Raw genomic sequence first — 23496 nt, 5'->3', positions numbered from 1 at the left:
GTCAGGTTTCTGGGCTGTCGCTAAGAAACACGGAGTTTGAGCTCCCTCCAAAGATTCTCTATTGGGTTTAGGTCTGGAGACTGGCTAGGCCACGCCAGAACCTTGATATGCTTCTTACAGAGCCACTCCTTGGTTATCCTGGCTGTGTGCTTCGGGTCATTGTCATGTTGGAAGACCCAGCCTCGACCCATCTTCAATGCTCTAACTGAGGGAAGGAGGTTGTTCCCCAAAATCTCGCAATACATGGCCCCGGTCATCCTCTCCTTAATACAGTGCAGTCGCCCTGTCCCATGTGCAGAAAAACACCCCCAAAGCATGATGCTACCACCCCCATGCTTCACAGTAGGGATGGTGTTCTTGGGATGGTACTTATCATTCTTCTTCCTCCAAACACGGTTAGTGGAATTATGACCAAAAAGTTCTATTTTGGTCTCATCTGACCACATGACTTTCTCCCATGACTCCTCTGGATCATCCAAATGGTCATTGGCAAACTTAAGACGGGCCTTGACATGTGCTGGTTTAAGCAGGGGAACCTTCCGTGCCATGCATGATTTCAAACCATGACGTCTTAGTGTATTACCAACAGTAACCTTGGAAACGGTGGTCCCAGCTCTTTTCAGGTCATTGACCAGCTCCTCCCGTGTAGTTCTGGGCTGATTTCTCACCTTTCTTAGGATCATTGAGACCCCACGAGGTGAGATCTTGCATGGAGCCCCAGTCCGAGGGAGATTGACAGTCATGTTTAGCTTCTTCCATTTTCTAATGTTTGCTCCAACAGTGGACCTTTTTTCACCAAGCTGCTTGGCAATTTCCCCGTAGCCCTTTCCAGCCTTGTGGAGGTGTACAATTTTGTCTCTAGTGTCTTTGGACAGCTCTTTGGTCTTGGCCATGTTAATAGTTGGATTCTTACTGATTGTATGGGGTGGACAGGTGTCTTTATGCAGCTAACGTCCTCAAACAGGTGCATCTAATTTAGGATAATAAATGGAGTGGAGGTGGACATTTTAAAGGCAGACTAACAGGTCTTTGAGGGTCAGAATTCTAGCTGATAGACAGGTGTTCAAATACTTACTTGCAGCTGTATCATACAAATAAATAGTTAAAAAATCATATATTGTGATTTCTGGATTTTTTTTTTTAGATTATGTCTCACACAGTGGACATGCACCTGTGATGACAATTTCAGACCCCTCCATGATTTCTAAGTGGGAGAACTTGCAAAATAGCAGGGTGTTCAAATACTTATTTTCCTCACTGTACATTACAAAAATAAAGAATGTCTAGCCGCTGCGTCTGCTAATCCTTACTAACAGACCTCTGGAGCTCTCTGAAATAACTGGGGAGCTAAGAACAAATCTTAACAAAATGACACATTTTTAAATTGTAAGAATCAAAGCAAGACTACGCCATTCTTAGAATTTGAATGCACTTAGGACCCAATTTTCATTTTACAACGAACGGCTTTATCCACACCGACCCAGAAAGACCTCACTTGGACTGGAATGACTGGAGACGTGACAGTGTTGCTCCGTCAGTCGAAACTGAGTGGTATTAATATATTTGTTTCTAATATCTCAGTATCTGTAGTCAATGTATTACAGTACTTTAGTGATGGTATATTTGCATGTTTCCCTTTCTTTGTGAGAATAGAAGACATTCAAACATCATCACACTGCCATCTAGTGGAATAAAGCCTGCGTGCATCTGTGATTTTAAGGTGTAAAGAAGTAAGTTACACTTGCATTACGTATTAACACGAATATGATTTCATGAAAACAGGGCAGAATAGTTGTGTACTGCAATTTCAAAAAGGCTCGTCACTGAAAATATATAACAACAAAATATTGTTTAATTAAAAGTCCTCAGAAATGGTCTTTAATGGAAAATATGTAGCAGCATTTTATTTTAAAACATCAAAATAGATTTACATTTTGGTGGTGGGGAAACAAACCGCAGGTTGAGATAAAAACAAAAGTTAAATACAATCAATATTTTAGCTTCTGAAGCCTGGCTGGTTCACACTCCGTTAATGTAGCCAAGCTACTGGTCCCTACGGTCCCTCTGACAAAATGGCGTAGAGTAGAACCATAAACAAGAGCAACACACCACTTATCTCACTCACTCTCTCACACTCACACACAAACTCACACTCCCCCCTCCATCATGCAAAGCCCACTTTTATAGCAGCACAGAGAGCCAAATATGACCCTAGGAATAGTTTTTGGGCAAATGAGGCCACTGATATTAAAACAGCACAAACACACACACACACTAAATCAAGTAGAGAAACCATAAAAATGTTCATTCAATTTGGCCTCTGCATAGAAAACAAAAAACGGCAACCGCGACATGTAGGTTTGGTTGGTAATTAATGCGAGCGTTATGGTGCAACGCTATTCAAAAAAAGAGAAATCTCTTGAGCCGTCCCATCCCTTAGCTTTCTGATTTCATCTAAACTGAAGGTTTAAATAGGTAAGATTCCTGTGGGGATAGGGGGCATCCAAACTATCCTCACTGTGTGTCAGTGTTTTCCCCAATTTTAGTCAAAGTCCCATGCGTGCACCCACTACAGAGACATTTAAAAGCATCCGGATCCACGCAATCACCGTAACTTAGGACCGTCAATGATTCCCCGATGAAAATCCATCTGCAGTGGCGTCGCTGTTCAGAGTCAACACAATGGAGTTGCTTTTCTTCCTCTTACAGCTATAATGTAGAAAAAAAATAAAATAAAAATAATCTAATTCGCAATTGCTGTTGTCTTGTCAGTTTCAGGGTTCGCTTCACTACTTTGGAGGCGGCATTGTGGGGATGGAGTAGGAAGCCTGGGCCTGATTTTCAGCACTGCGGGATCCACTCGGACCATCTCTTCCGTTTTCTCACTGCTCTGGGGGGGGGTCAGGACACCGGAAGGTACGGGACAGTTGCCGTGCTGCTTCAATTCTGCATCCTGGTAAGAGCTGGCCTTGTCCTGTACACGGCAGAAACAGCACAGATTAAACACGCCGTCACTAGAAAGTCTGCGCACGGACACACGAGTTGAAGTTAGGAACAGGTTCTGTACTTAGACTAGTGAAAGTGAAAATATTTGAATGCTATGTGAATGATGACGTGTTAAGTTGTAGGTTGAACACCCCGTGCATTTTAAGATCATTTTAAGATCACTTGCCAAGTTTGTAGATCACTGCAAATTCTAAATAGTCATTTTCACAGGCAAGAGATTTTTTCAGGATTTTCTCACTGGTTTTTTATTTTTTAAAAGTGCTCATATTATGCTTCCCCCCCCCCCCCCTTCCTTTATTGTGTTATATATCTTTTTGTGCACGTTATAGATTTACAAAGTGAAAAAGCCCAAAGTCCACCCTAAAGGGACTTACCATCTCCAACAGAAAACACTGTTCACAAACTGCTCCAAACAGCTCTATTGTAGTCCAGCCTTTACTTCAGAGACAAACGTGGTCACTTTGTAACACACGTTATAATGCTCGCCTAGCTGCTAGCGTGGCACGCCCTCATACTCTGCTTCTGACTGGCTAGTAGTTCTTACCTAGGTACTGCACATGTGCGACTCCCAACAAAGATGGAACAGAAGTGAGATGCCTCACTCTGTAGCTAAAACAGAGAGCTCAACACACAGGGTGAAAAGAGGAGCTGCAGCAATGTGCAGTACAACAAAAACATGGTGTTTTCTGAAAATTAAACCATGTAAACCTATTCTGAAACAACCTCAAAATACAATTATGAACCTGAAAATGAGCATAATATGAGCACTTTAAAATATTAAAAATGAGGGGGTTATTGTCATTGCAATACTTTCACTTACCAGCCATGTAATGTAGGAGGCATGGGTCTGGATGTTGTGCATATCATCTGCAGGGATTCCTGTGAACGTCTTCATGGACGAGCCACCGACCTCCCGCAGCGCCATGGCAAATGGCACCATCCACCTCACACACGCCTCTACCTCCACCCTCTTCAGAGCTGCACGGACAGAAGGAGAGGATAGGGATAAGTCAGGGAAACACAAGGGTAACACCAACAGGAGAGAAAAAAAAATCTCAAAGTAAATCTCAAATTAAAAAGGAGTAGTTTGCTTTTCTACCTGAGACGTTTTCCACCAGCTCCAGAGAGGAAAAGTGAAACAGGGCTGAAGCAGCGAGGATGCCATTGGAAAACTCAAGGCAACGCACGTCGAGCATACACAGGTCCAACAACTAGAAAAAAGAAAAGAAAAAAAAAAAAAAAAAAAAAAAAAAACACTTGTCATTAAACATCAGAGCAGACCTCAAAATGAATACTGTGAATACTCCAAATAAGCCACGACAGAATCATCTGTGGTATTTACGTGAATACTGGTGTGTGTCCCCAGTTCTGTCCCAACGATGAACATTTATGAAGGACAGAGTATTGTTTTTGCTCCTCAAAAGCTACAGTGCGGAGCTAGTGACTCCGTAGGGCAACAACAAGTAAAATGACAATGTCTTAGTAGAGGTATAGTATTTATTGGTGATGGTTGGATGTGACTAATGCTGGGTTCAGACTACACGCTATCAGCCACAGGGTCTGCCTCACGTCGCCCGGCAGAAAGACTAGCGTGTTTTTTTTAATAGTCTTCCCTCATTTCTGGGACTAATAGGAGAACAGAGCAACTGATGAAGAACACTGTTGGAACTGGGAAACAGAAAAAGATCACCGTTTCTTTTTTTTTTTGAGGCTTTTTCCGAACACAAGACAGCCAGCATCATACACACCGCCACCGTTTTGTTTACATTCTTGTTCCTGGAAGTCTGTTCCCAGCACCTCCTTTTTCGATGACATCACGACGGCCGTGAAAGAGGGCAAGTTTTGATTAGTTGGGGACCGACATGTAGCCGGTCGTGTCTCTCTGCCAAGAATGTATGACTCCATACAAGTCACCTAATGCCAACTTTACACCAAACGACTTTTCAAGCGATTCCACTGTCACAGACAGTTTTTTAAATATCAGAATGAAAAAAAAGACATGTCCCACATGTCACGTTTCCTAAACCCAACCGGTTCTTCTTTTCACTTGTAGAAAGTGGCTTGTATGTTCACGTCCACAGTATACAGTGTAGACATACATGCGGATAGCTCAAAATGCGTACAGATAACACGCCACTTGGCTTGAGAAGGTGGGCGTGTATGTTTCCGCGAAGTCATGATGTCACGTATAGAAAACACACAAAGCGACTAATGCATGCGTTTACCATCCCGGCAGGTCGATGATGCGTTATAATCAAAAGGAAGAGAGAGAGATTAAGACCCAATGCAGGCTCTCTCTCAATGAAGTCCTCACTCAAAGTGTTCAGGAGACTGTATTTCACCCTCATGTTTACGACGGTCACTTCCTTGGACCAAGACAGACACCTTCAATTGTGCAAAAGAGGCTAATTCAAAGTGTCTCAAATACTGCCGACTAGATACCGCTCTCGAATGCCGCTCCACTTTGCCGTTTTTAGAAACTAGAGCTGACTAGATTTTCACACAACTTCTTCTGTTACATGACTTACAACAACATACCTCTGCGATTTGTGTGAAAGTAGTCTGGGGGTATTTGGGGATGAGCAGCTCGTCGGTCTCTTTCAGGTAGGCCACTTGCATGTAAACATTGAGCCAGGAGATGGGAGTCTGAGGGCTGAGGCTCCACTTCAGCTCCTGTGTTAGGAGAAGAAAAAAAAAAAAAAGAAAAAAAAAAAGAGACAACAGTGTTGAAGTAAAATCACCAACAGCAATACGATTATTGGCAACTTTAATCTACATAAACTCACGATTGTCCACAGATCCAGGTGTGACAACAAGTCACAACAAAACAAATACCTTATGGACAGACGTGCATTTCTAAAACCGTACATGAAAAGGCAGAGAGAACACGCCGTCTACCATTAGGGATTTGAGTAACTAAGGCCAATCATTGCAAGATTCTTACGATTTACATGCTGAGATCTACCAAACCCCCATCAGTGGGGTGAGATTGGGAATGTAAGATTTGGACGAGTGTAGACCAGTTCACACTGATGTGCCATGGGATCAATGAGTAAAATGTTCCGTGTTCTTCACCTTCATAACAATGATTTCCATACTGAGAATCTCATCTTCAGTGCAGGCTTCGTCTGTAACGTAGGCAAACTGGTGGACCTTGGGAGGATACATCTCCTGGGGGGATGCAAAAAAAAAAAAAAAAAAAACCACAGGAGACGAGCATTATTACAACCGATCGTACCAACCGACATATAGGAAAATGCTGCAGAAGAAAGGGGCAATGCAACAAAGATGGTGTTCCTAAAGCAAGCCCACTACAAAGATGAGAAAGGACAACAGGCTACTTAACAACCAGGGGGAGGGTATTTTCCAATTCACATGTCTGTACAGTCCAACCCTTCTTACCTCTACTTTGGCAGCGATGAAGAGACAGGTGATGCCTATGAGCTGCAGCGTTGATTTGAAGACGTTTCTCTGTGTGGCCATGAAGCGATCAAAGTAGTCCTGAGCGAGGTGGTACGACTCCCTGTGCAGTTTGTACACCTCACTCACCTAAAAAAAAAAATGTGCACACAGGCAAGAACATCAACGCACTGACGTGGCCTCCCATGGCTTTCAAACCACATTCACTAGTAGGTTTGCTTATGGGAGTGCACTTACGGACATTAAAATGGTATCAGGACACAAAAATAATTGAACGTGTACGTATTCCATCAGGAGAAGCTCATCTCGTGGCAAAGCTTTGTTGCCATTAGTTGGAACAGCCATTTGTATTTTTGCTTATTAGTAGGGTTGGTATCGTTTTGGATTTTCGTCCGAACCGGTACTTCTAAAAACGATTCCAATTCCTAAACAGATTCTTGAAAATTGAGTTTTTCAAGTGTTAATAGTAGCCTACATTTACGGTAGCTAGCTGACAGTGCACTACAGAGAAAGTGTGATATTTTTACATCCGTTTCGGCGCGACAGAGGGAAGATATTTCAGCCGACACATTAGGTGGAACTGAAATGAGGAACCGAAATTTGCATTCTAATCCGGTCCGATTCCTACCGGTTGCATAGGAACCGGTTCCATAGTGGAACAGTACAGTTTTTTTAACATAAGAGCAAAGATGAAGTGGTTTAAAAAAAAGCACAGGAAACATAGAAGTATGAATATGTTGCTTAATGGTGTATGATGTCTTGCCATAAAGACTTAGAAATGTCAAATTGATTCTACGTTGTTGTCTTTACCTACATACTGTTGCTGTACATACTGTATGTACTAGGGCTGGGTTTATAAACAATTTGATTAAAATAGATTTTCATTTGAATGATCCAAATCGATTCATAAAATCCAGAGTCAATCTCCGTATCGGAGACCTAAGGAATCCTATGTCATGCTAGCTTGTGGGTAAGGGGCTTAACAAATGCTCCAACGAGGCAAGACTTTGGCGAGGGAAAAACTGGCATGGCCATTTTAAAAGGGGTCCTCTTGATCTCTCACCTCAAAATATTTCTATGAAATGTCACTCAATCACTTACAGTAGAGTTGCACTTTATTGTGTTGACTGCTATAGTGTGTTCATGTTAAATATGATTAAAAAGGAACTGCTTTGGGTCAATTTTAATGTAAACATTAATGATTTTAATAATTACGCAGGTTAGAGGGAACCTTGTACAATTGTAGAATCGCTTTCATAAGCTAAATTGGTTTTGCTACTAAAATATCCCAAATTGACATTGAATCAGAAATCGAATTAGGGCTGCAACTAACGATTATTTTCATAGTCTATTAATCTGTTGATTTTTTTCCCCTCGATTAATCGATTAGTTGTTTGGTCTTTAAAATGTCCGAAAATGGTGAAAAATGTGGATCAGCGTTTCCCAAAAGCCAAAGATGACGTCCTCAAATGTCTCATTTTGTCCACAACTCAAAGATATTCCGTTTACTGTCACAGAGGAGAGAAGAAACTAGAAAATATTCACATTTAAGAAGCTGGAATCTAATTTTTTTTACTTTTGTCTTAAAAAATGACTCAAACCAACTAATCGGTTATCAAAACAGTTGGCGATTAATTTGAAAGTTGACAACTAATCGATTCATCTTTGCAGCTCTAAATCGAATACTTGAAAATTGGAAAATCAGTGGCGATACCCAGTACTAAAATGTATGGTGTTCTACTGTATTTCCTGTTTCAGAGCCAGTTTGGCTCGGTTTGGACATAGGGGGAAAATGGGTCCAAATAGGGAACACTGCTGAGCCTTTAACTGACATTGATGAGTCTAATTAGTGTTGACAGGAAAAAGACTTCCAACTTCTGTGGTGTTAGGCAGTGCAGGTGGTCTATGACAGGTGAAACATGTACATTTGAAGGATGTTTAACAGTAAAAAATGTCCAGTGTTTTTTTTTTTTCTTCAAGTGACAAACTTTCACAGCACAACTGGATACAAAACAAACTGAGCTGTAAACTGGGTCTGGAGGTGGTACCGTGGAAATTTGTGAAGTTCAGCAATGGGCAAGTTTTTTTTTCTAATTAATAGCAAAATGCAGCGATACACATTTGTTTAACGGGTTGCTGCATCGGTACACACAGTGTGCATCTCTGAGCTTGTTTCACTATTTGAGAGTTGTTGAGTGGAACCGCGTATTGACATTCAGGTACTGATACTCCGTCAGTGTACACCACAAACAAACTTTATTTTGTTTCTTATTGGGTTGAACTTGGTGAAGCTGCTCTGTGTTTTCAGTTGTGGTTGTTAAGGGCTCATCTTGGTCCAATATACAGTTAATGGCTGTGAGATTCCTCTGTTACCTTTACACTGTGCGGCATGTTTGTGTATTGTCATAGCAAACTGTAACGCAATTTTTTGTTGTTTTCTAACCATAGTCATTGATTTCTTTTATTTGCATCTAATTGAGCGCCCATACCGTCCGCGGGAAAACATATCTATGCCAATTTTTTGTTGTCATTTGAAATTTGTGTTTCCTGAAATTTGAAATGCTTTGCGCAGCACATTGAATGTATTCCTACATATAGGTATGGAACAACCGCAATTCAGAATCAAGTTTCCTGTAACTTTAAATTGGTCTAAAATCTAATAGATCCAACCTACTACAGTAAATAGACAAAAAGAACTATCTCAGCGTTTACATTTACACTACACCATTATTAATAGCAATTTATACTTTAAATATGAACAGGATCCAAAACCAAAAGGCTAAAGCAGATAGGGTCTTTATTGAATGTGATTAGGTCAATCTGATTGGTTGATCTCTGTCAGAAACCGGAGACCTCATCAGGTCATTAGCAGCTCATTATTTACCTTCATTACAATGATGTTCAGAACTCAAAGTGGGGTTTTCTCACTGCCACACAAGATACTGTTAATAGTATTACTTGATTGTTGTGCCACAGGATCTTTACTGATAATTACCAACAAAACACATTTGCATTCTCTCAATAACCAGATTAAGAGTAATCAGTACATTACCATTAGAGTTAGTTCTACAATCATGAAATCTAGTATGATGTTCTGTGATGTTCAAGCATTTTAACGCTAATGCCGTCCACAGCTAACGGAACACTTGAGAGCCACTTTAATTTTAATCATTATGTGTAGTCAGTAGATGCTCCTTTCCCCCACAAATAAAGCTGAAATTATCTAAATGAAAGTGTACAATGGTGCTGACAAGGAGAGAGATATTAACTGGTCACCAAGACATGCTACAGACCTCCATGAGCCAGTCCAGGAGAATTGCCCTCATCTTGGGCTGCAGATGAGGATGTTTCTCCATCACATGGACATCCCTGGTGTAGGTCTTATCCTTCTCCAACATGTTGTTCCATACCACATCCTTACTGGCCCAGCTGATAAATCAGAGATGTACACACAATGGTAAAAATCAAGGATTCAACTCTTGACTGCCCCGTTGACTGCAACGCTGAGTCGTTTGTATTTTAAGTATGACTTGCTTGAAACAGACAACCAAAAGATCAAACACTTTTCAATCTAGTTCTTACAGGGCTACAGACACCTACAACTGACAACTACAGAATAGGGAATATTGCGAAGGAAGACATACAAGCTAAGCCTAGAAACATGCCCAGGCCTTAGCTTAATTTGTCGCCCATCTGTATGTGCTTTGATAGAACGGGTGGCTGCATAATATGGAGCCTAAGCAGATATAATCAACCAAAATAACAACAGTACTCACCACAATGCAGGAAGTGGGGCACAACGCACGGGTGTTACATATACTTTGTTAAAGTTGTAGTGGGGGAAACCAGCGTTTATCAGGGCAACCTCTTCCTGATCAGGTGTGGGAATCCACCTCTGTGGACTTGTGTAACCAGCATCAGGATCCCAGCCCAGCTTCACGGGAAAGAGGGAGAGCAGAGATGAGGAACAGTCACAGTATAGAAACATGTTGTGGTAGGGCCAACACTCCAATAAGCTGACTGCCAACATTAAAGCCTAAAAAAGTAAAATAGACTAGGGCTGTGGGATACCAATATCGTGACTTCGACGACGATGCATTTATCGATACTTATAGAGGCCATTCGGTTGGTGCTTAAAAAGTATTGTATTTGGTACCCAGCCCCTACTACAGACACACCTCCTAATCAGAGATAAAGTGCTAGCTAAGGCAGAATTAAGAATAGATTATCAGCCAATATGTACTTGAGGAATGAGCAACCAAGCTCATATCCCAGCAGCAACTGGGCCACAGATACATTAACTGAACTGGGGTGCGAGTTAAAACTGGGGTGAAGCACATGGTTTGAAGTGAAAGATAACCAAGCCTACCTCACATTCACGCTGCTTCTTCTTTGTCATCTCTGCTACCTCCTCATCCAGATCTTGTAAATACTGAGTATCAGAGAAAGGATTTTATTTTAAAAGCAACTATATTAATTATGCAATACAATATCAGCTGCATTGATCAGTAATACTTGAATGAATGAAGCACAGGACACTTACTTGCCAGCAATGAATATAATTATATGTTATGTGACACCAGTTTTATATTGTAAGTATTCAATTAGGCCTACATTTGCAACCTAGCCACAGCTGAAAATGGGGTCAAGGCTAGTTATAAGCGAGTCTGCAAGCCTTTCAGACTACTTACAATGGCAACATCTGCCTTCCTCTTTCTCGGTCGTACTGTAGTTTCTTCGGGTGCCTTGGGAGCAACAGACCTCGGTTCTGTCTCTTCCCTATAACAACACAGTAGCTGTAAGTCTCCAGAGTCAACATAAAACATTTTAACAAGCTTGGACCTACATGTTAATGCGGTTAAAATAAGGTCCTATAGCAACAAGCTAACTAGCCGAATGGCTAAGCTCCATCAACTTTTCTTTCTCTGTCGTCACACACTTTGATTGACGCGCTAAAAGAGTCATGAATTGAATAAATATGAAACTCACCGTTGTCCTCGCATTATACTCTGAGGGGTATGTGTCAGTTTGGGAGTAAACCTGTGAATGAATGAATGTTTTAAAGTTTTATTTTGGGGTTTCTAAAAAAAAAAAAATTACACACTCCCAACCCCCACTCTCAACTCCCTCCTTCTGACAAAGCCCAACTCAGCCTGGCGCGGGGAAATGGAAACAGTACGCAATTAAAAGTCGCCAGAAAGTACCACATAATGAAAGTATATTCATGAAATTAAACGGAGACTAATATCAGACATTATAGTAGCTGCTAAACGCGGTTATATCGCGTATTTTTTAAGGGGAAGCTGGTTATTTCCCTCCACTAACTTTGGACAGCTGGCTTGCCACATAATGGCCGAACGACAGGCACAGCTGAGACGCCTATTTTTTAATTTACCATTTAACAGTAACAGCACCGGACACCCAGCTGAAAACAGGCGGCATTTTATGACCACCCATACAAGCTTTAACTCATTATCTTAACTTATTGCGGTTTAGTTAGCTTAGCTACACAGGTGGCAGCTGAACAAAGCTTAACCAACTCGATGCAATGGTAAACGTTAGGTTTCATCCACTCACCTCAAGATTCTGTCCTTGAAGTTCACTCTTATCCACGTCTAAAAACAAAAATACGAGGGAGATATAACTTCACCGCCTGTTGTTCCGACTCGGGGTGCTCCCTGTGCGAGTGTGTGTGTCTCCAGGCCGGGCTAGTTCCTCTGAGCTGGCGCCTTGCACAGAAGAACAGATGACTTGAAGCATCAACGTCAGAGAGGAGTGGATTTAACTTGGCGCTAAACCTCCAGCTTCACCGCCTCTTTATAGTCTCATTTCAACTCAATTCACCACAGTTCCACACATGTATCTTGTGTGGAGCACATGCTTTTGATATAGTAGATATATATTGTGCTAAAGAAAAAGGCAAATAAGTTATTTAGTTAACCGGCAAAACGGGAGGCGTAACCACTGCGGTGACAGCTGCAGGGGCGGCGCTTCCAAAGAGGAAGTGCCCAGGCACCGCGTGGCTAGTCTGTCAGATGTAAACAAAGCCGTAGTCCTTTCGGATTAAGCCTAAAATAAAAGTTAACACGACCAAATTATTGTAAGGTAACTGAGCCATTTCGTTCAGTGAACTCCCCCTATGGTTCTCTCTCGCTGTCACCCTGGGCGCGTCTGTTATTTAGCAAAAAAACAACATGTTAGCAAGCGGATGCTTCCAGCGAGGCGCCCAGGCATTTCCAGCATGGCTCGTCATACCCATAGACACACTGTATACCTAATATGTCCCGTCATTGCAACCATGCTACCCTTTTCCAATATTGCTGCGCTGCTAAATGTGTTTTAAATCCAGATGGTGGAGGTAATGTAAACATTTTTTTTTTCTGCATTACTGGTTTGATATGAATTTTGAAGACAGAAGGTTTGTTATTTAAAATCTTGTTTGATTAACCAAAACTGACCCTTGGCCAGTCACGTGATCCCCATGCTTAGAAAGCCTAAAAAAACAGATTTTTTTTTTTTCTTTCTGCTTCCAGGTGGCTCCACGAGACGGGACCATGAAGTTTTTGGACCTTTTTGGGCGCCTAAAATCCGTGGTTATTGGGATGATTCATGTTAAAGCCTTACCAGGTATGACTGCACTGCCCTTCAGTGTTCAAATGTACATTTACAGTGGTGGAGGAAGTATACACTTCCTTTACTTAAGTAAAAGCAGCAATATACACTGTAAAATGGGCCACTCCATATACCACTGCCCTGTATTTTTGTGTGGAAAATCTTAATTTGTAAAGTAACTATAACTTACTATATATAGTAAACTGTATAATATTCTCTCTGCACTGTAGTGGAGTAGAAGTGGATAGTGGAATGAAATGAAATAACTCAAGTAAAGTACAAGTACTTCAGATTTATACTTGAGTAAATGTACTTTTTTTTTTTCATCACTACCAATTTGGGAGCTTTCATATGTGATACCTCCAGTGGTAGTCAGATCCTATACCACACTGTAGAAATACTCTATTACAAGTACAAGCTCTGCATTGAAAATGTTACTTATGTAAAAGTATGTAAGTATCATCAGGAAAATGTACTCAAAATATTCAAAGTAAAAGTACTCAATGCAGAAAAATCCTCCCATTTTAGAAAGTGGAAAGGATCCAAACAGTTGTGTGTTTAATGGTCTAATCATCTCAGCTGGACTTGTAGGCCGTTATATTGTTGTGTAGTTTAATTTATAATATAACATCATATTTTATAAACCACGTGTGTTTTATGTGCAAAAATCTTAATTTGTAAAGTAACTGAAGCTGTCAGATGAATGTAGTGGAGTAAAAAGTACAATATTTCTCTCTGAAATGTAGCGGAGTAGAAGTAGAAAGTGGCATGAAAAGAAGAGACTCAAGTTAAGTACAAGTACCTCAACATGTGTACTTAAGTACAGCGCTTGAATAAATGTACTTAGTTCCATTCCACCACTGGATATCTCATACTGCTGTTTGTAACCAAGTTTCTCGTCTATCTCAGGCACACCCCTGGGTTGTATGAAAATCTCTGAAATCACTGAAGAAGCATGCAGGGAGGCAGCCATCTACCGTGATGCAGGGATTGTAAGTTTTTTCACATTGTGTGTGTTGGATTCCATACACAGGTCTTCCAGGGCAAGACAGTAACCGTTTCCTGTAATCCCCTCTTTCCTATACACCTATACATAGCCATATTCTACTGCTCTTCATACTATTCATCCTGAACATACACTTCTTCAACAAGTGTGTTTATTAATTTTCAGAAAATAATCACACCACAACAAATAATACAGGTGCAAATCAGAACTGTCACAGTAAGGCTCATCTTCAATAAAATAAACATAAACATGACAGGGCTGTAACGTGCGATATTTGGCACAGTAAGTCAACATAAGTCATCCTTAAGAATCACCGGTGGTCCAAATGTTAACTTATCCTGAAGTTATCCCGAAGAGAAAAGCACTTCAAATAAAACTAAGCAAAGACAAACAGACGTATACTACATAGCAATACTCATTTGTTGATGGTTGACATACACGGAGAGCATGCCTCCAATGCTATCCTCCCCTCTAAGAACACCATAAAAGATCTCCACATATTGTCAAAGACGAGATATTTACCCTTTAACGTAAAAGTGAGTTTTTCCAGTGCAAGACAGTCCTGCAAATCCTGCACATACACTTATTGTTACTACTCTTATAATGTTACCGCAGTACACTTAGCTGTACATACTGTACATATCTGTCTATATGGTTCATACAGAATATCCATATTTATTCAGTTTTTCTAATTATATATTCTGTTAATACACTGCATATATCTATATCTGTATTATTCTTACTACTATTATAATGTCACTGCTACTACATTGCACATATCTGTACATGTTGTTCATACATTGTTCATATTACATAGCCATATTTATTCTGCTCTTATAACACTGCAATATATTTCTTGTCCTGCCTATGCACCACCTGTCTATACTCTGTATATCACATTGCACTTTTCTGCTTTTTTTGCACTTCTGGTTGGACGCAAACTGCATTTCGCTGTCTTTGTACTTGTACTCTGCACGATGACAATAAAGTTGAATCTAATCTAATCTCTTTCAGGATGGTATGATCATTGAGAACATGCACGATATCCCTTACTCGTTCTCTGTGGGCCCCGAGGTGTCTGCCTGTATGACTGCAGTATGCGCTGCAGTGAGAAGCATGTGTCCAGGCCTGCCGCTTGGAGTGCAAATCCTGTCTGCTGCTAACCAGCAGGCTCTGGCCGTAGCTCTGGCTTCAGGTTTGGTCTTTACTGGGGCGGCAACTAACGATTATTTTCATCGTCGATTATATTTTCGATTAATCGATGAGTTGTTGTGGTTTATAAAATGTCAGGAAAATATGAAAAATGTCGATCAAGCCCAAGATGACGTCCTCAAATGTCTCGTTTTGTCCACAACTCAAAGATATTCAGTTTACTGTCACAGAGGAGAGAAGACACTAGAAAATACTCACATTTAAGAAGCTGGTATCACAGAAAAAAGGACTGAAACCGATTAATCGATTATCAGAATAGTTTGCGATTAATTTAATACTTGACAAGTAGTCTATATCGACGACATTCCACTTCCGGGATTGTTCTGGTTGTTATTACCTTCCTCTTTCTTTGTGTTGGCGTTCTAAACTCTGGTGGATTTCTGAGGACTATGGTTAACTGCTCCTCAGATCTCTGCAGGGTAAATCCAGACAGCTAGCTAGACTATCTGTCCAATCTGAGTTTTCTGTTGCACGACTAAAACAACTTCTGAACGTACACATGTTCCACCAAAACAAGTTCCTTCCCGAGGCTATTTTGCAGAGGCACCGTGGCTCCGTCCGGCGCTTAGCACTGCCCAAAGACGATTGTGATTGGTTTAAAGAAATGCCAATAAACCAGAGCACGTTTTTCTCCTATCCCGGAATGCTGTGTGGACTAGCCAGACCTACCTTCGCAGCGCTGTGGAGGAAGGTCTGGCAACGCGAGACTACTTGACAACTAATCGATCAATCTTCGCAGTTCTAGTCTTTATATCCATTACATTGTTGTTGCCCTGTGTATGAGGCTATAATCATCTGCAGCGAAAGCTTTTAAAACAGAACAGAGGTCTTCAATCATGTGGTATCATTGCAAAAGGGTGAAATCATCATGCCAAACAATACATCAGCTGATTACTGTCTTCTCACCTATTATAATGTAATGTGTTTATCAGTTAAATGAGTTGCTGTGTTACTTACTTTCTGAGCAAAGGTCAGCTACTTGTGTGTGTCAGACTTAGCCAAAACGTACCTGTGTTTGACACAGTGGCTACCGGTTGGTCAACCACAGCATCATAACATTCCTGTGTGGTCACAGGTCTGGATTTCATCAGGGCTGAGGGTTTCGTCTTCTCTCACGTGGCCGATGAGGGTCTCCTGAACGCCTGCGCCGGAGACTTACTGAGATACCGCAAGCAGATCGGAGCTGAGCATGTGCACATCTTCACCGACATCAAAAAGAAGCACAGGTGAGATCACCTTCGCTACAGTTACAGTACATTAGGAAGTACGTGAGGGCGCCCGGATAGCTCAGTTGGCAGAGCGGACGCCCATATATAGAGGTTTACTCCTCGACGCAGCGGGCCCGGGTTCGACTCCCACCTGCGGCCCTTTGCTGCATGTCATTCCCCCCTCTCTCTCCCCTTTCATGTCTTCAGCTGTCTTGTCAAATAAAGGCCTAAAAATGCCCAAAAAGTAATAATAAAAAAAAATAAAGAAAGTACAACCACTTACATGCAAAATAAAATACCTGAAAGCTAGACCTGTAACAATTTTTTTTTACATAATCATGGTTTCTTTGTTTGCCCACAATTAGTTGCTAACATTAGCTAGGGTCTTAAGGCGAATGATTTTGTTTAGTTTGCCAAATTGTAATTATATAAGTGATTATTGGTCGGACTATATATTTATTAGAGATGTTCCGATACCGATACTGGTATCCGATATACGATACCGATACTGGTATCGGTATCGGCTCCGATACTGCTTAAAACGCTGGTATCGGTATCAGGAAGTACTGGAGTTAATGCACCTATCCGATACCACATAATAAAGCCCTAAAGAAAATCTATGTTAAAGTAGTTTATTTATGTTCTTTTTTCGTTATAACTGACTGTCAAACTGGATAATAAAATAAAGTTCAGGGGCGTTCATTGTTTGTGTTTGTTCATGTTTCACAAAGAGTTTAACCTGAGCCAGACTGACAACAAAGATAGAAATAATATCACATCCATACAGGGATAGTAGTATACAGCTGTTAAAACATAATAAAATATATGACACACTGGTATCGGATCGGTACTCGGTATCGGCCGATACGCAAGTTCAGGTATCAGAATCGGTGTCGGGAAGCAAAAAATGGTATCGGACCATCTCTAATATTTATATAATTATTTCAATTGTTAGTTGTTGGCACTTGGCCCTAAACAGGTTCATAGCAACAAAAACGACAAGGGGGGGTACAGTTATAAACAATGTTTTATGATAACCAAGAGGCCTTGTTTACTTTATAGGCTGTGTATTTGTGTTACTACATTATCTGGGTCACATGACAGTGATATATAACCTGGATGTATCGTGGGATTCATTCCAAACTTTAATTTGTTTCAAAAAGTAATACATCCATCTTTGGAATTGTTACAGCTTTACTGAAAGCCGACTTATTTGACATATTATATCTCTGAATACGACCGTAGTTGTTCACTTAGAGCTACTTTTTCTCTGATGATACTCACATAATTAGCAATCATCCAGTCCCTTACTGCTAGTACATGACGATTCATAGCAATTGTGTTTGTGGTTACTGGAAAACAATATCAGTTGGGGAGATGTCAGCTCTTTCAGTTTGTCAACAGCCTCAACATTATATTGCTTGACCTTGGCTGCCATTCGGGTCTGGCAGAGTTTTGACAAATTTCAATTTGTATGTTTTAAGAAAATTCCATCAGGGCCCCATATTTATCAAACTGTAACGTGTTTAGTAGTTCATTATCAAAACCTGTGTTGCCCGTTCACAAACTTGTCCTTTTTCATAAATATTTACCACCACCATCAATTCTAAGTATTCCTTTTGGCTTGAAATTTTACATTTGCATTCGCATGAGCTGGGGTAGACGCTCCATAGTCATGCTCCATCTTGAAATATGTTAGCCGGTAAGGGACATACAGGACATACTGCTCCGCCTTTCGCGTTTTCGCTGTCACATGATAAACTCACAGGTGCTGCTAATGCTGCTAATGGGTATCGTCGCCTCCCAGCCCCGGCAAGTTTGAAGAAGGAAACATGGAGGACCACATGTATTCAAAATCCAAATTTCAGGAACAGGAGTCTTCTTCTTCGCCCAGAAAAACAAAAAAGGATATTGAAAAGAGCAAGAGACCGGCTTTTTGAAGCGTGAAGGCTACCGTAGCTGTAATACGTCAATTGAACTGCGTGGCGCGAGAGAGTTGATTGCGATATATGATCTCAACGCTAGATGGGAGAAATTCCCACACATTGGACCTTTTTAAGTGAAAGCTTAAAGTAAAAATCCTTCACTTGTACTCTTACATGCAAACTTAAGAATAAAACCTATTATTTCAAATATATTTTTACTTTAAAATGCTGTTATATTTAAGAGAGTTCCCAGGGCAGCCTGATGGAACGGTTGCGGTGCGTACCCTATAACAATAACTTCCCGTGTTTGAAAGTCAGCTGTGGACTTTCTGAAAGTCACAAGCTTGGGATCCTTTCGATATTTAACTTCCAAATTAACTGTGCTGCAATTTTTACTCCCTTTCTTTCCCCTCAATCCCCTCCACACTGTCCACTGTCCAATGAATGCAAAGATGAAAAAATCTGATGTATTTTGGACTGACTGTGTATATATGTATATACATTATACTGCATACAGGTTATAAACACAATCCTAAGGGTAATGGGTGTGTGACAAATATAGGGGATATTGCATTTGTCATGAAAATACATAGCATAATATATAATGGTATGTATTCTGTATGTGTGTTTTTCCCAGCTCCCATGCCCTGACATCAGACGTGAGCATTGAAGAGACGGCCCGTGCCGCAGAGTTCTTCCTCTCGGATGGACTCATCATCACAGGAGCAGCCACTGGAGTGCAGGCGGACCCGCGGGAGCTCAGAGGTACTGCCACAAAAACGGCACACTTCACATAGTCTCGCATCGCCAGACCCTCCTCCACAGCGGAGGAAGGTCCGGCCAGTCCACACAGCATTCCGGGATGGGAGGAAAAACGTGCTCTGGTTTATTGGCATTTCTTTAAAACAGCTAAGCGCCGGACGGAGCCACGCTGCCTCTGCAAAATAGCCTCGGGAAGGAACTTGTTTTGGTGGAACGTGTACGTTCAAAAGTTGTTTTAGTCATGCAACAGAAAACTCAGATTGGACAGATAGTCTAGCTAGCTGTCTGGATTTACCCTGCAGAGATCTGAGGAGCAGTTAACCATAGTCCTCAGAAATCCACCGGAGGTTAGAACGCCAACACAAAGACAGAGGAAGGGGACGGACATTTGGCCGAAAAAGAGGGACGTCCGGCGGAATTTCCGGCAGCACCTGAACAACCCCGGATATGAAATGTCGTGGATATAGACTACACTGCACACAACCAGGAGCCACACGGTACTGATGACCAAGGGAAGCTTTGTGAAGAATGTTCTTTATTTTCTGAGCCCAGTAGATGGCACTGTTGCGGCTGTAAGCGGTCCAACAAAGTGCTGCCGCGAGGGACTAAACACTGAGCGATGCATAAATACACTGTGACGCGCTCGAGATTGTATTGCAATGATTTATTCCTCTCCTTCCACACGTAAAATACAATTAGCACTGCAGTTACCAAATGTAAAGTTACCTTGTGAGTAGAATTAATTGCAGTTAGTATGCTGTTCAACAGAAAGTGTTCGCTCCCAGGCTCACCCCCCTCTCTGTCAAAGCCCAAAAAACCCAGGTGAACAGGTCAAGCAAACAAATATGAAAACGCCCACCACCTACAATATAAGTGCACAACACAATAATCAACAAACAAAATAAATGAGACTATAAACAACATACAATATGTGGCTCCTACAGGCACTCTCTGTTCAACAAAGGGTTGGAAGCACACTGATTTGCCGTTCCTTGAGGCTTTTTCTTTAAGCCAAGAGCGCCATCTAACTGATGGTTCATGAAGCTTTGGACATCACTACCATTATGGTGCTGCAGTGAATGCCTTGCTCACGCACTGCTTGACACTTGAGCATCATTTTGGACAGCAATATCGGGCTGCAACACAACACTGATCTGATTGATTCACCATTGATTTTTTTTTAATGAATAATTTTGTCTACGATAGGGACGGGGGCAAAATCGATACGGCATAGTATCGCGATATTTTCTGTGGCAATACCGTATCGATACACGGACACCAAGCATCAATCTTTTATTATATACATTGCACATGAGAATTTACCTTTTTGGTACTACAGTAATACAGTCTATCACTTTTTTAGTCCACTAGATGGACAAATGAAGTGAGATGAATAAACAGAGACATTTATATTTTTTTGGAAAACACAGTTGCAAATTGCAATACATCACAGACTATAGCAATATGTTCAAAAGTATCATAATAATATCGTATTGTGGGGTGTCTGGTGATTCCCACCCCCAGTGTATAATATGTTAAAAATCTATAAGAATTAACAAATGACATAGAACCAAGAAAAGCAACTAACTCCCAATATTTGAAAAGTACCACAGCCTTATATACTATGTAATGTCATTTTAAGTCACTGCCCTATCTGTCCAGCAGAGGTCCCCCTCACCTGTAGTGATACCCTGACCATATGTTCTTCTGGTCCTAATTTCTTATCACTATGTCCTGGATTGTGGCCCATGCCAAACATGGTGTTACATTTGTGCCAGTTTCAGCAAGAAGCTGCTTTAAACAAAAAAAACTCTGATATTACACCAGCTGTACACTACCTACCAGCAGCAAACAGCGGACAGATACAGTTAGCTGAGGTGAACGTAGTGGAGCATTTAGCTGCTAAAGAGACAGATGTGTTTCTTAGAAGTTGGTGGAGATCAAAACGGAGCTAAAAGGAGAGTGAATGTTGCGCTTACATTCACCACACTGACAGAAAACAGGACTCCAAATGAATGCTAATGTTGCTCCATATCTACTGGATGTGTAAAAAAGCAGCTGTTGGTTACATCAACTTTATAAAGTGTACAATATGTCTATGTGTGCAGCTTGTTGTTGGCCAAAAAATCAGTTAGCTATAGTTTCTAGTTACTTTGGAGATTAAGATGACATGATACAACAAATGTGGTTTTACAAAAACATGATTCGAAAACATAAAACAACTTTTACTTTTGATACTTTGAGAACATTTCGCGAACAATACTTCTGTATCTTAACATAATCAAGATTTTCAATGCAAGACTTGTAGTAATTGAGTCTTTTTGAATTGTTTTATTGCTTCTTCCACTTATCTGAATACTTTCCCCACTGTCATTTTCAGAGGAAGTATTGTACAGTACTTGTTACCTCACTACATTTATTTAACAGCTATTATTACTAGTTACTTTGCAAAATCAAATTTTACCTGCAAAGCATATGATCAGCTTAAACTATACAATACAGTATATAAAAGAGTTGAAATAATCTCCACCGCAGCCAGCTACAACATTAAAAGAATGCTTGTATGTTGCTTATATGTTATATGTATTTGTTAACAATGATCCAGTAATAATTTACAAACTGGCCCCTTTCACAGTGTTAGGAGTACCTGCGCTTTTAATACTTAAATGCATATGAGCTGGTACTACTTCTGCACTTTTACTTAAGTAAATTATTGAATGCATGGGGTTGTACTTGTAATGGAGTATTTTTTACAGTGTGGTGGTCTACTAGAATTTGAATACTTCTTCCATCAGTGGCTTAATCAGTGGCCCAGGAGGAGCGACGAAAGGCACCCAGGGTTGTGGCTGCTCTGCTGAGAGCCGGTGGGTCTGAAATCTAGCACCATGCCTGTCTAATGGCAACACCTGTTTAAAGATGTCTCACAACATACAAGACTGTAAATACTTGGAGCTAAACAAGCACACAGCCTTGGTTTCATACTCTCAAGTGCCTGACACACACAAGAACAAACACACACACACACACTTCCCCCCATCTCTTTCCCTCACACTCCCACACACACGCACTCTCTATCTCAGTAACACCAACACGCAGACACTGGTCAGACTAAATGACACTGGAGCTCACATGCCGGTGTGGAAGTTAGCCTCTCCTACTGTATGTCAAAAGTTCACCGGGTGTATCACAGCCTCTCTTGGTTTAGTTTCCTCTCACCGATACCACAGACTCTGTGTGTGACATTCATTAACAGTGGTTGAGCGCTGGGTAGGATATCAAGGTTTTTGTATCCCTAAAAAGATGTTATTTTCCTGCAATTAACATTAGTTATTCGCAGAGCCAAACGGAATCTGCTATTTTTTTTTTTTGCGGAATTTAGTGGACTGCTTTTCTGCTTCGGGTGGAGATGTGTTAGAGCTGTTACACACCAACCAGACGGCCGACCGTTGGCAGAAAAGGCCGTCGGACTGATCAGTCGGGTCCCCGAGGTCCAAAAAAATGCCTCAAAACACACTGAGGCGACGCCGACTTGAGCGTACGCTCTGCGCGTGCGCGAAACGTAATACGTCACCATAGCAGCAGGCGGCGCTGCTCTGTATTGTTTCCCAGAAAATGAAAACCGGCAGCTGATAGGACGAACGCGTCACATGGGTCTTTTTTCTCCGGAAATTCACAGCCAGACTGTCATGGCGGCTTGTTCAGAATACGATCTCATATTGTACTAAAATAGTTCACCGAAACGTGTTTCTGAAAACATTTTAAGCGAGAAATAGGTCATGCAGTTGCTGAATCTGTCTTCATTTCAGATCGACAAAGGTCAGTTTAAAAGATATTTGTCAGATTTTGAGAGGCTCATCCGCTCGCCATTTCCAGATGAGTCCCAACTGCCCTGTCTTCGACTGAGCATGTCGGGTCGGCCAAAATGAAGGACGACGGCTCCTCGGACGGACGACGGTACGGGACACACCGAACAGACTCGAGTCACTGACCTCGCCAGACTGTCCAACGGCCGATAATCGGGTTGGTTTGTCAGGGCCCTTAGTTTTATTTGAATTTGTTTAATTTAGAAAATTTTGCGGACAATTCTGCGGAAAATTCTGAGTCAGCAGGTTCCGTGTGGCCCTGGTTATTAGATATTGTTGATTATTTTTTATATTTGTCCCATGGATTTGAGTAACAACAGTCTATATCAATGATGTTCCAGTTCCGGGATTGCTCCGTTACCGTCGGAAATTACGCCGGATGTCAATCTTTGCGGCCGGATGTCCGTCACCTTCCTCTTTCTTTGTGTTGGCATTCTAACCTCCGGTGGATTTCTGAGGACTATGGTTAACTGCTCCTCAGA

At 41.2% G+C, this 23496-nt stretch overlaps 2 protein-coding genes across 6 annotated transcripts in view; one reads left to right on the top strand and one right to left on the bottom strand.

Annotated features, from left to right (window-relative positions):
- Positions 1–1824: 1824 nt before the first annotated feature.
- ccne1 (cyclin E1) lies at positions 1825–12423 on the bottom strand. Its single transcript, XM_031290674.2, has 12 exons — positions 12004–12423; positions 11416–11466; positions 11118–11205; positions 10796–10858; positions 10203–10360; positions 9720–9855; positions 6409–6555; positions 6082–6177; positions 5545–5679; positions 4106–4217; positions 3827–3984; positions 1825–2974 (listed from the first exon to the last, which is right to left on the bottom strand). Exons 2-12 carry the CDS (start codon positions 11427–11429, stop codon positions 2744–2746), a joined length of 1338 nt encoding a protein of 445 aa, XP_031146534.1. The 5' UTR covers positions 11430–11466; positions 12004–12423; the 3' UTR covers positions 1825–2743.
- Positions 11201–23496, top strand: part of zgc:162297 (uncharacterized protein LOC555865 homolog) — a 15003-nt gene continuing 2707 nt past the window's right edge. For 2 of the 5 annotated variants that reach the window (XM_031290676.1, XM_031290675.2), the window contains exons 1-6: positions 12761–12784; positions 12960–13053; positions 13948–14030; positions 15059–15239; positions 16332–16482; positions 19027–19154. In XM_031290676.1, the coding sequence (XP_031146536.1) occupies positions 12776–12784; positions 12960–13053; positions 13948–14030; positions 15059–15239; positions 16332–16482; positions 19027–19154 (646 nt within the window). In that variant the 5' untranslated portion in view covers positions 12761–12775. Of the gene's footprint in view, positions 11225–11547; positions 11639–12420; positions 12532–12760; positions 12785–12959; positions 13054–13947; positions 14031–15058; positions 15240–16331; positions 16483–19026; positions 19155–23496 lie in introns of those variants that run through there. The other 3 variants (XM_031290679.2, XM_031290677.2, XM_031290678.2) reach the window with 3 other exon arrangements.

The sequence above is a fragment of the Sander lucioperca genome, chromosome 3 (assembly GCF_008315115.2).
Source record: "Sander lucioperca isolate FBNREF2018 chromosome 3, SLUC_FBN_1.2, whole genome shotgun sequence".
NCBI classification, from domain to species: domain Eukaryota; kingdom Metazoa; phylum Chordata; class Actinopteri; order Perciformes; family Percidae; genus Sander; species Sander lucioperca.
The sequence above is the reverse complement of the archived record's forward strand: the minus strand, read 5'-3'. Positions and strand labels throughout refer to the sequence as shown.